At 42.5% G+C, this 12,464-nt stretch overlaps 1 protein-coding gene across 4 annotated transcripts; it reads right to left on the reverse strand.

Annotated features, from left to right (window-relative positions):
* Positions 1 to 5,240: 5,240 nt before the first annotated feature.
* Positions 5,241 to 12,148, reverse strand: LOC4336125 (uncharacterized). Of its 4 annotated transcripts, XM_015780462.3 has the most exons (5): positions 12,116 to 12,148; positions 11,706 to 11,981; positions 10,451 to 10,784; positions 8,765 to 9,899; positions 5,241 to 8,117 (listed from the first exon to the last, which is right to left on the reverse strand). In XM_015780462.3, the coding sequence occupies exons 3-5, from the start codon at positions 10,591 to 10,593 to the stop codon at positions 5,676 to 5,678; spliced, it is 3,720 nt and encodes a 1,239-aa protein (XP_015635948.1). In that variant the 5' UTR covers positions 10,594 to 10,784; positions 11,706 to 11,981; positions 12,116 to 12,148; the 3' UTR covers positions 5,241 to 5,675. The 4 variants fall into 4 exon arrangements, with proteins under 4 accessions (XP_015635948.1, XP_015635953.1, XP_015635949.1 ...); XM_015780467.3 differs by lacking the exon at positions 11,706 to 11,981; XM_015780463.3 differs by having other exon boundaries at positions 11,706 to 12,148.
* Between the last annotated feature and the right edge of the window lie 316 nt (positions 12,149 to 12,464).

Here is a 12,464-nt window from a genome sequence, read left to right on the forward strand (position 1 = left end):
TTTAGGACGCAAAGCACGTCAATGCTTTTTATACAAACGGCAGAGTTTGCTAGTACTAGTCTCCGTAAACACGATCGAGAAGCACGTGTATATATATATATATATATATATATATATATATATATATATATATATATATATATATATATATATATATATATATATATATATATATATATATATATATATATATATATATATATATATATATATATATATATATATATATATATATATATATATATATATATATATATATATATATATATATATATATATATATATATACGCTTGTGTACGGGCGCCAAACAGGTCTCTGAATTACTCTAGGTGGGACACTATGATGCTTTAACTGTATCTCAAAATGATGATGATGATGCTTTAGCTGATCGTTTTCAGTTGTATAAGAACAGTAATGTTTTTTGTTTGTTACAACCTTCTCATGGTCCTTCTGAAGCCAATCTCTTGTGACAGAAAAATCGGGACAAATGATCATTTCCATATTGGTAGTACAGAGCCGTTTTGGATTAAAATCAAAACTTGCCTCACCAAAGTATAGCATTTTGAAAGGTATTTTATCCTATTGTAGGGAAGGAGAGTTAACCGTGCTTATCGTCATGGTACGATAAGTTGGTAATGGTAGGACTGCATAAACCAACCAAATATATATATATATATATATATATATATATATATATATATATATATATATATATATATATATATATATATATATATATATATATATATATATATATATATATATATATATATATATATATATATATATATATATATATATATATATATATATATATATATATATGTATGTATGTATGTATGGGGTATTGTTTCCCAAATTTAAATGATAAATTTTGTATTGTTTCTCAATGTTTCCCACAGTTACCGCAGGGGGAACCTACGGAAGACGTGCATGCTCATCACGCACACATAACACACATAAACCAACCAAATAAATAAATAAATAAATATATATATATATATATATATATATATATATATATATATATATATATATATATATATATATATATATATGTATGTATGTATGTATGTATGTATGTATGTATGTATGTATGTATGTATGTATGTATGTATGTATGTATGTATGTATGTATGTATGTATGTATGTATGTATGGGGTATTGTTTCCCAAATTTAAATGATAAATTTTGTATTGTTTCTCAATGTTTCCCACAGTTACCGCAGGGGAAACCTACGGAAGACGTGCATGCTCATCACGCACACATAACACACTTAACCCACGAGTACGGAATGCCTCTTAACCCATGCTCAAACAGATAAAGACCAACAGTATACCCCCCAATTCCTAATAAATTATTATTGGGTCGGCGCCTATGGTTTTTTTCCCGTAAGGATTTTCCACATAAAATTCGTATCTCCGTTGTGCATCTATTTTTCATAATAATTTTAAATAGTATTCTGGCACTGTTTGGTTTGCTACTAAACCCTGCCAACAACACATACATTGCTAAAATGTTATCAATGTCAAATACTGATAGCAAACCAAACTAAGAGTATCTTCAACATAATAGCTATCCCACTCTCCAAGCTAAAATTTAGCAACTATGGACCAAAAACAAGCTCCAACAACCTTGCCAATTGAATGGCTTGGCCATCTCGATGACCAAACTGGCTACCTCAATGACCGAACTTGGCCAGTCAAAATTGCCTCGCCAACCATAGGCCCTACGCGGGATGCTCTCTCCCTCCTCTCTTCTTCTCACTATTCGCTTCGGGCACCGCCGCCATCGGCTTTGGGTACCGCCACCGACGTTGGTGTGCCACCGCGACGACTCGCTCCGACCACCGCCGCCACCTACTCCGAGTGCCCCCATCCGCAAAACCTCAAGCGATGACGACGACAAGGTCAAGCCGGTAGCGCCATCCCTCGTCAAGGCCGATGTCTAGGCCGCCATCCGCTGCAGTTGCTGCCATCGTTGTCTGGCGCTAGCCTTCACCTGTTGTTGGAGCCAAGCTGACGTCGTCGTGGATTTGTCCCACGAAACTGCACCGCCGTTGGCGGCTTCCCATCCACTTGCCCCCTCACCTCGAGCAACAACCACTGCCTCCTCTACCCTACCGGATTCGGTTGACGTGGCGTGGATTCGGGGAAGGGGGGCGGGGGTGACTTCCGTCCCCACGCGGATTCGGCCGGTGTCTAGTCAAGGTCGTCGTCGCCAGCCGCCCCTGCCATCATCTGCACTGTCGCCAGCTACCGCCACCGTCGTCTACACCACCGTCGTTGAAGGGTCAGGAGAAGAGGAAGAGAGGGGGGGAAAGAGTAGGAAGAAGAAGAGGGAAGTAGAGGACTAGAGGATGACATATGAGTCCTAATGTCATAGGCTTAGAATGAAGAGTACACATGGAGAGACCGTTGGAGTAAACAATAAGTTTGGTTTACCAAATCAATTGGATAGCAGGTTATAGTTTAATTTAGATAGTTCGTTTGAGCGACTGAGATTCTCTACCATCACTGCACCGTGCTTTTATCACTGACATGTGGACCCGATTATCAGTGGCAAAGACGCGGTCCAATCAACTGCAGAGGATCATGATCTTGTTGAAGATGCTCTAACCCATAGCACTGATCTCTACCTCAATGAAATAATTTTGATCTAGGAGGCTACTCCCTCTCCCTCCCTCCCTCTAAATCCCCATCCGGCACAGGCCACTGACAGAGATCCATCTAGAGTGCAAAACCATTCATTATTCATCCATTCATCGGAGCCACCAAAAAAACAAAAACCAAAAAAGAGAGAGACACAAAACCGTACGGCGCAACAGCAACGGCGCCATGTGAGGACGGGTGGTGGTGGTGGCCAGTGGACACGCCCCCGAACGAATCATTGCGCCGTTGTTATCTTACGGGCCTCGCTCGCCGCTGTTTACGTGCACGGCACCGTTCGTCTCCGCCGTCGCGTTCGGCGTTCGCGTTCGCGTCGCCGAGGGAGAGGAGACGAGAGGAGATGCTACCACACGATCGACCAGCATCTCTCCCTGTCTGGGATCCTGTTTTCTCGGCGAGGTGGTGGTGGTGGTGGTGGTGGCCGTTGCTGTCCGGGACCAGAGCCCCTGACAGTGAACGGATAGGGGGGGACGCTATAATCAGATTCAGCGGCAGTGTGAGACGGGGTCTAATGGAGTAGTAGTACTCACTATTTATTGGGCACGAAATTGTAGTTAGAGACGTGGTTAATGGGGGTTGCCCACTTTGGTTTTCGTCTTACGGAGTATGGATTATTAGAGCAAATTTAATAGTATATCTCACTATTAGCTCTAATTTATCTATAACCAATTCATACAATAGTTGCTTACTATATTATTAATATATAGTTATACATATCATATACACACTGCGTCTCGAAGTCCGTGTTGCAGCTGGCTACAGAACTGTAGCCCGTTGCTCTTCTCTCTCATATTTTATCTCATTAAAATATGTTTATAGCTGGCTAATAGTCTATTATTGTACCTGCTCTTACGGGCACGATTCAATCATGGATTTACCGTGAACACGTTTTTTAAACTGTTGAACGGTTTGATTTATCCGAAATGTTTTTAACTTTATGGTATTCGATTCATGCTCTCGTATAATTGTTATAAACTCGGTTTCTTCCATCGGATTTTAGGGGATTTTTTTTCTTCTTTTTTCCAGAATTATTATACTGTTTCCACACCCAAAATTCGGCAAACAAAACTGGTTTTAGCCGGGATCATGGCCGTGTCCTGTGTGAAATAAAGGTGGAGAGGACTAAAACAGCGTGATTGTGTTATGTGTGAAATAAAAAAGGTGGAGAGGATTAAAACAGTGTGATTCTGATGGTGCCATTGATTGGTGTTAGTTGAGCTACTGTGAGGCAAGGCAAGGGTGTTGCTGTGCAGGGGCGAAAGCTGCAAGGTGAGCAGGGGCAGTGGCAGTGCCTTTCCTTTGCCCTTTTCTGGTGGCGACCACACACTGAAAAAAAAAACTCTGTTATCTTTACCACCAGCTACTCCAGCTTACTGTAGTCTATTACTACTGTTTCACTTGGAGATCCAGAAATTATGACACCTGTGGAGCTCCAAGTTTTGATCGGATTTCAAACAAACGAGAGAGAGAAACTGGAAGATGATTTTTTCAGTTTTGGAGATTCTGAAGAAACAGAATAAAAGTGTCCAGACAGAGCCTCTGGAATTCCGTCAGTTCTGAGACCGAACTAGAGGCCACACCCTAACAAGGTTTAGTTTGCCTAATCTTGTAATGAATTCCTCAGAATATTAACCCCCCTGAAATGACGCGACGGAAACCTGGAATTTCAAACGAGATTGTTTGTCCGTGCAGGTTTCTAAGATCAGATAATACTCCTGCGAGCAAATATCGTTCCATTCCTATGCACAAAGGAGCCAAGACACGCAGAGGTTTATTTGCAGAAGCGAAAAAAGTGACAAGATGACTCAGAATAATCACAGAAAAAAGAAGCTCTAGGTTTGTTTGCAGTAGTGCTAATATGTCATCAAGCACTGTCCTAAATTACCATGCAAACAATAAGGAATAGAGAAAAATCACCGGCAATAAGATTGGCCTTTCATTTTGGTAATGCAAAACACTAGGGATACATCACTCAATTTCAATTTACCACAGTAAATGAAGTAGATATCTATTCAAGGACTTATATGACATCAATACAAGACACATAAACTTTATTTATTTATTTTGCAAAGTATTAGTAATTTTGAGAACCATATGTTGCACAGAAATCTAAGCCGGCCGTTTCGTGGGGGGTACTTTATCTACTTAATTTGAGGAAATGTTGTTAGTATCACATGTGATTACTTGTTCTTCATGTGACCTAAACCAACTGTTACAAGTGCTAAAATTCTATTGGGAATTCCAGCATATGCAGCCAACTGATATTGATAAAGCAAGATTAACCTGAACTTTCTTTCACAACTCTAAAATACAAACTAAACAAATCAAAAGATCATCCATATGTGCCCTTTTAGTCAAATATTGAAAGCTTGAACACAGGTCTACCAAATATTGTTCTGAAACCCAAAAATCTCAAGGCTATTACCATACCATTTTTTTTTCTTTTCCTATTTGATTTCCCCCACAGTTTGACATCCAGAAACTAGCTACTTAATTTGGTTCGTCAGCCAAGCAACAGTACACATGTCAGTTCATCTGCGACTATGCAAATCACAGTGCGATGCATTGCATATGCAAAGTTCACTACTTTATATCTTGGCAACATCTTTACTGCTGTTGCATCAACTATCACAAACTGACGAGAAACAATCCAAAGAGCAGAGGGGGAAACAGTAGGGAAAAGGAAAAACTTTTGCTGCAATGTAAGCTATTAGTTTCTTCGATAAATAGTGAGGTATATCCTTGAGCACTATTGGACAATGCCATACTATAACTTACTGGAACTTTGCAGGATGTAATTGAAGTACTTTGAAGGCAAACAAGTTTACCTGAAACGAAAAACTAAAGAGGCAACCTATGTGAAAAAACCTCATGAAAAAGTCAGGCATCTTATGAAGGTTCACTACTCTCAGAATTTTAGACTCATCACAAAGCTCTCATTATTCCCACGTTGGCATTGATGACCAATTGCAGTTCTCTTCTTCATTTGAGTTACTGAGGAATCATCACCGTAAATTCTGCGAATAGTAGACCGATGGGTTTATGTAACCAGCCGGAGATTGCACATAGAATGGATTTGACATGTAAGGATGTGCTACTTCTGCGTTGTTTCCTTGACTTGATGAGCTAACACCAACAATTGGGTTAATGTTTGTGAATACAGGCAGGGGTCCAACAGCACTCTCCCTTGGTAAAAGCTGGTTTTGGGATGGAAGGCAGTAAAATGGCCTTGATGCCACAGTGTTCGGGACCGAGATTGTAGCTGGAGAAGGTGCAGAAGGAAGAAGCATACTGATTTGTGGATCGCTTCTGTGCTCAGGAGAGTCATCAATCATGATTACTTCTTTCATCATGTAGGATGGATGATGCATGACTGGAAGGAGGTTCCTGTATGGCTTTTGTGGAGAATGATAATCAGATTGCACCATGGAACCATTATGCAACGTAGGAGCAGAAAAGTTGCCAGCTTGTACACTTGACAGAGGAATTTGATGATTGGCTGTTGACGGTGTTGTGTTCATAAATGCAGGATCACCAATATGTTGGTAGTTTTGAGGCATAAAACAACCAGGTGCCATGTAATTTCCTCTCATGATGTAATCTGAACTGGGTGCCTGAGGATGTCCACTCTCCTCACTGTTCATCACCATCAAGTTCTTGCCCATCAATCTCAAAATAGGATTTGATGGTGAAGGAAGCTGAGTTTGTATTGATGGGCTCATACAATCTGTCGTATAAGATGGGTGGGTCATGGTAGGCTCAGCTGAAACCTTACCAGCTAATGTCTGATCATGTGAATCTAAGCAAGGATTTGCCTTTGTGCTGGTTCTTTGATATGTGCTGAACGATGAAGACGCACGCAAACCTATGTTCAACTGTGGAACCGGCCTTCCAGTAAAAGCTGGCACTGGTCTAGCCATCGCACTTTGATCGTGCACCTGAGAATCCCTGGAAATGCTCTCCCGACAATTGCAACAACAGGACTTTTCAGGCAACTGTTCACCTTCTCTGGCAAGAGGTGTCGACTTGGTTTCTTGATTCGAGCTCCCAGAAACCCGTTCCTCAACAGTTGGAAGACTAACAGTGGATGGACCTGGCTCAGACCTGTTAGTCCTAGAGTCCCTCAAAGAAGTTGAAGGAGACAGTGTGGAGGCAGTTGAAACAGGAGAGCCGGATGAGCCACGATCAAAAACCAAACCGTGATCAAGGTTAGAATCTTCTCTGTTTGATGTAATCGATGAGTTATCCTGAGGAGCTCCAAGACCCATGTCCCTATTATTGGTCAAGCAGGCACTAGATTCCTTAGTTGAAGACGGATCAATTTGCCATTCTTCCACCTCATTATTGGCAACGTCGTTGGGTATATGAGCATGATATGCAGATTTCTCATTAGAGCATGGATCCACAATTGCTACACTATAGCCTTCCACCAAAACATCATCTGCCGTCTCATTATTTTCCGGACTCAAAGAATCGCTGCTCATATCATTGCTGCAGTCTACAGGATCACTTCTGGAGGGTGATGCACATTGCATTTCAGTTTCAGGCTCTTCACCTTCATAATACATCTGTGAAATTCCTGCTTGTTGAGCCGCATCGTATTGATCATCCCCTTGTCCTAATGCTGGTACATCACTTTCATAAGAGAAGTCATTATCTGCAGTATCTTCTTGAGTGTGCTTAAGCTTCTTGGAGGTTTCCTTGTTACTAACCCTGAACCTCTTGTTTGTATGATTGGGATTAGATCCATGGTCTTGACCAAAACCATGAACTAGCCCACTGTTAGAAGGTGAGAATTCACGCCTACCAGTCCTCAACAGAGATCGGTTCTTCCGGAACTTCTTGGTAGATGCAACCCTATTTGAGCCATCACTCAGCCCAGCAACAGAGGAGGAAGGACCCCGACGTACAGAGTTTCTGATCGAGGTGGAATTCCTCACTGTATCATAGTTATCAGACCTATAGGACTCTCTCCTTCCGATCTCCTTTATTTTCCTTTTGGCTAGAGCAGCAGCAGACCTAGGTACTTTTGGTATGACATTGCTGGATGGAGTAGTTTTTAAAGACCATCTAGGAATCGATCTGAGCAATCTCGAAGTACCATTCCTCTCGTCATCATCATTAGCTTCTGAAGTGATCGTCATCTCTTCCGGCGGTTGCGAAGAAAATGCCTCAGGAGGACTATCTGATATTTGAGAATCATCAAAACCACGAATGCTGCTCCTAGCCAACTTCTTGGTTCCAGGCGTTATACTCTTGGATGCTTTATCAGTAACCTCTCGGGCACAATTCTTAGAGAGACCTGAGCGTTTGGAGCCCACCCATTGCCTTATAGTTTCGGAGCCACCATAACTTGTGCTTTCAGTAGGTTTCTGCACATGCATAGTGGACTCCTCTTCGTCCTCAGAGGTGTGCTCATGCATATCTCCATCTGTATGTGTTCGAACCTGTATGTATAAAATCACATGCAAGAATAAAAACCATTAGCACAACATAAATTTGCAATTATATGAAAATGGTTGGATAACAAACTATTATCATATGCAATAGACGAACAAAATGGACCTTAAAATTCAGTAACATTTTAACATCTACCAAATAACATGCCATATTGAAAATTGTCATTAAGCATAATAATGTAATATTAACTTGAGGACAGATTCATATGACTCAGATTCTAACATGTATTGAATCTTCATATAGCATTGCCTTGAGGACCTAGATGAGTACCACAAGCAGCTGTTACTGCAATCAAGCTTTTCTATCAACAATTTGAATACACTGTATTCTTGTATGCAGCAAGTAAACATCATGGTCTACAATTAAGCCAGCCAGTAGCATAACCTCACACCCACATTTGTGACCAAACAGCATCACATTAAGATAAACCTTTGTCTTAATATGTTTCTTATACATATTTTACAATAACGTGGGGACTTTTAAAATGTGACAGAGAAGTAGAAAGCTCAGTTAAAACAACAGCCACATCAACCCATGGAATAATGCTCAGTGGACCAGGCCATGTCAGGCAATAAACAGAGTGCTAAAGTTTCAGTGAACAACCAGTAAAAATAAGCTTAACGACACTGCATACCTGGGTATTCAATCGGTTAGTTTTGCTGTGCTTCTTCCCTGGAAACTTGAGCCTCTTATTCTTGCATATTTTGGATTTCAAGCACGTCTTGCTCATCAACATACTTTTTCCAGTCTCGTTCTTGGCAACTTTCCTTGAATTATGTTCATCCCTCAACACCAAAGACGCATCACTAGACTTGGACAAAATCCGAATTTTTATCCCATTAGAATCAACATAGACATCGCCTTCTCTTTCGTCGTCTCTTGGGTCAAACGGCACCACTTCTGGGCTACGGTTCTCAGTGCAAACCTCCTTGTTCGTGGTGGGTGTAGCCAATTCGATAGCCCAGTTAGTGCCATTCCTCTGATCAAGATCCTCAAGAGTGAACAGACGGGCAGTCTTGTAAATGTCCACCATCAGTCGCTTCTTCCTTGGCTTAACTTTCGGTTTCAAGATAACTTTTTCCACTGGCTCAGTATTAGATTCAACAGAAAGGCACTGGTCCATATGGGCATTCAAGGTTGTGTTTGAAGTAGAAGCAAACACTTTGCAAACAGGACAGGTTTTTGAGGCCATCGGGTCTGAAACCGTGCTAGAATTAGATGCCACCTCTTCTGTCCGCGTCAAGGATCCTACTTTGACTACCAATTTACACTTCTTTTCTGATGGCTCTCGTGATGAGTCAAGATTTTTCGATCGCCAAGAGGGTACAGCAACCTCAGTTTGCCGAATTGCTTTGGTGCAACTATTGACTTGCAGATCTACTGGCATAACCTCATCAGTATGGTCCAATCCATTTGTATTCTCCCCTTGGTCAACAGCAGATTTCCCATCCTCTGGTGAGGTGTACTGTGAAGGACCAAGTGACTCAGCTACTGGTTGGCATGACTGGAAGTTGATATTGCTTGCATTCACAATAGACGAACCATCATCTCTAGTCTTCACCAGACCAACCGGAGCATTGGCTTCTGAACTTGCAGCAGATTGCTCAACGTTTATGGTAGTACTCAAAGACCGGGATCGAATCAAATCAGGTGGTTCAAATGGAGGTAGCAGATCCTTCACACCACGCTTCAGGCAAAGCTGCAGCGACCGTGGATGGAAAGGCCAGCTTCTCTTGATGCCTTTGCTCCTTGAAGCAAAAACATAATCTCTGGAGAAAAGACATGGATCTCCATTAGCACATGCTCATAGATATGTAGTAGATAGCTGAAGAAAACCATTAATTTGCATAGTACGCAAGACTGTATTAAACTGAGAACCCCTCCATAATGTTGTTGAAAAGAAAATAGATAAAAACATCTTCATGGACCTACTGAAGATGCTGTCATATCAAAACTGAAAACCTCTAAACCGTCTGTTAATTACAGAAGACCACTAAGTATGGAAATAAGAAAACCATTAACACACAGTGGACAAAGATTCATCAGACGAAGGCACGAGAGACACCCTTTTATTTTCAGATTCTTGGGGTGAAAAGGGACACCTTTTCATTAATCAACAAAAAAAAACTAAACTAATTAATCTCCCCCAAAATAACACGGATTAACCTCTGAAAGCAACAAGTCACACACACACCCAATCCGATCCCTCAAAGCCGCATCCAATAATTAATCCACAATCAAGAACTTAAGCACCCGAGGCTAATCCTTATCCCCCAAGCGACTAAATCATATCAATCAAATTAAGGTTCCTCTTTCTCACCTTATAGAGAATTTGGCGCACGGTTGCACCAGATCTGTGGGATCCTGGCTCGCCGGCGACTCGCCGGGGGACGTCGCCGGAACAGCGCTCACACCCTGGATAGAAGAGCAAGAGGGGCCTGAAGGCTCCTCACTGGATAACATCTGATGAACGCCTTCGCTGACCCCTCCAGATCTACTGCTTCTGCTGCTGCTACAGTCCGCACCAAGAACCCAAGAGCTCTGAAGCAATTGGGCCTGCTCTTATCCTTGCCCTCCAGCATAACAAGATGGTTGAGTACGCCTCGTGAAAGCAAGAAAGCTTTTGCTTCCTAGCTCAGCAGCTCATCCACCACCTGCAGACACAAACCAAGACCCATATTATTTCATGTCACGGCCACGAACCCCATCGGGCGAGCTCCCCCCGAGAGGATCACGTGGTGTCATTTCATGTAGAACAGAAGCTGCGCAAGAGAGATTGGAAGGAAGAGGAAGAGGGATAGGAGGAGCAAGAGCTAGCGGTTGCTGTCAGGTTAGTCCAAAGCACATGAAATATCATGACCACGACAGGCAAAGGCGACGAGGGACCGAATCGAGAGGAGGATTATTAGTGGGAGCTTATGCAGATCACGCGGCTATGGCGACGATTTGCGCAAAAAAAAAGAAAAAAAAAGAAACAGCAAGCAAGAAAGAACTAGGCAGGCATGAACAGTTGCTAAGCACCTAGTAGCTTGTATGGTAGTGCTTTCTTGATGGGGAAATAAATAGCAAAAGAAGGAAGAACGTAAAGACGGGGGGCTTAATCACCCAGAAACACGATGGGGAAACCAAGAAAAGAGATGATTTTTTTTCTCCTGCTTAATCTGGTCTAATGGAGGGGGATTTCTTTGGCCCTGGACCTGGAAGAAGCAGCAGCAGCAGCAGCCATGGGTGAGGCACCCAAGAGTGGATGACAGGGCAGCATAACCTGCACCAAATCTGAACAAAAGCATATGGCACGAAATCAAAGCCTCTTTTTTTTTGTGCATGTAGCCAAGGCCAACATACCCCCCTCTACTCATCAAGAGGAAGAAGAAGAAGAAAAAAAAACAGCCAAGATCCATCCATCCAGCACAACCAGCACGAGAAGATCTACGCCATGGCCGTTCTCCCCACAAGAAATCCCCCACCCCGAAGCAGAGAGAAGGAGAATCCCAGCAAGAACCACCAAGAAATCACAGCAAGAAAGAAACGCACCAAGAACACCAGAAAAAGGAAAAAAAAAAAGAAGTCCTCACCTTTCGATCCCCGACCCGCGCCGCCGCGGCGCAAGAGCCCCCATCTCCCTCCCCGCCGGCAGATCCACGCGGTGAGAGGGCCCGGAATCCGACGACCTCCGCGGCGAAGAGCAGCTTGATTTGGTGGGGAGGAGAGGACTGAGGAGAGCGGTTGCTGGAGAGGAGAAAGAAGAAGAATAGAGAGAGAGGGGAGAAAAAAAATGGGGGAGAGGCTACTGCCGATTTTGTTGGCTTCCCTCTCTTCCTCTCTATCTATCCATCCCAGCTTTCTCTCTCCTACTCCCACACAGCCATAAGAGAGATAGGAGCAAAGGAAAAAAATTAGCAAGAAATTAGTTGATTATATAAAAAAAAGAGAGAAGAGAGAGAGGGGGGGGGAAGAGGAGAAGGGGAGAGAAGGAAACACCAACCACTCACACATCAAAGGCATCTGGTTCTCCACCAAGGCAAAGGCAAGGAGGCCCTGTACCATTTAACAGCAACTCAAGAGAGAGAGACCTGGGAGAGAGAGTGAGCAGTGTGTTTTGCTTTTAGAGAGAGAGGGGATAGGAGAGGAAGGGTAGAAATAAAAGAGAAAATGAGGGGGTTTTTTTTTCTTTCTGGGACCTGTCGTATCCCACACCAACTCTGTTTCTTTTTCTCTGATCTCTCTCTTGCATCTTTCTTTGTTGTCTTGTTGAAGGGAGAGAGAGATATATTTATAGAGCTTTGCCCCTGTTGGTACGGGTATATTTCAGAAATGCCACTACAGTTTATTGC

Source organism: Oryza sativa, chromosome 4 (genome assembly GCF_034140825.1).
Source record: "Oryza sativa Japonica Group chromosome 4, ASM3414082v1".
In the NCBI taxonomy this organism is placed as follows: Eukaryota; Viridiplantae; Streptophyta; class Magnoliopsida; order Poales; family Poaceae; genus Oryza; species Oryza sativa.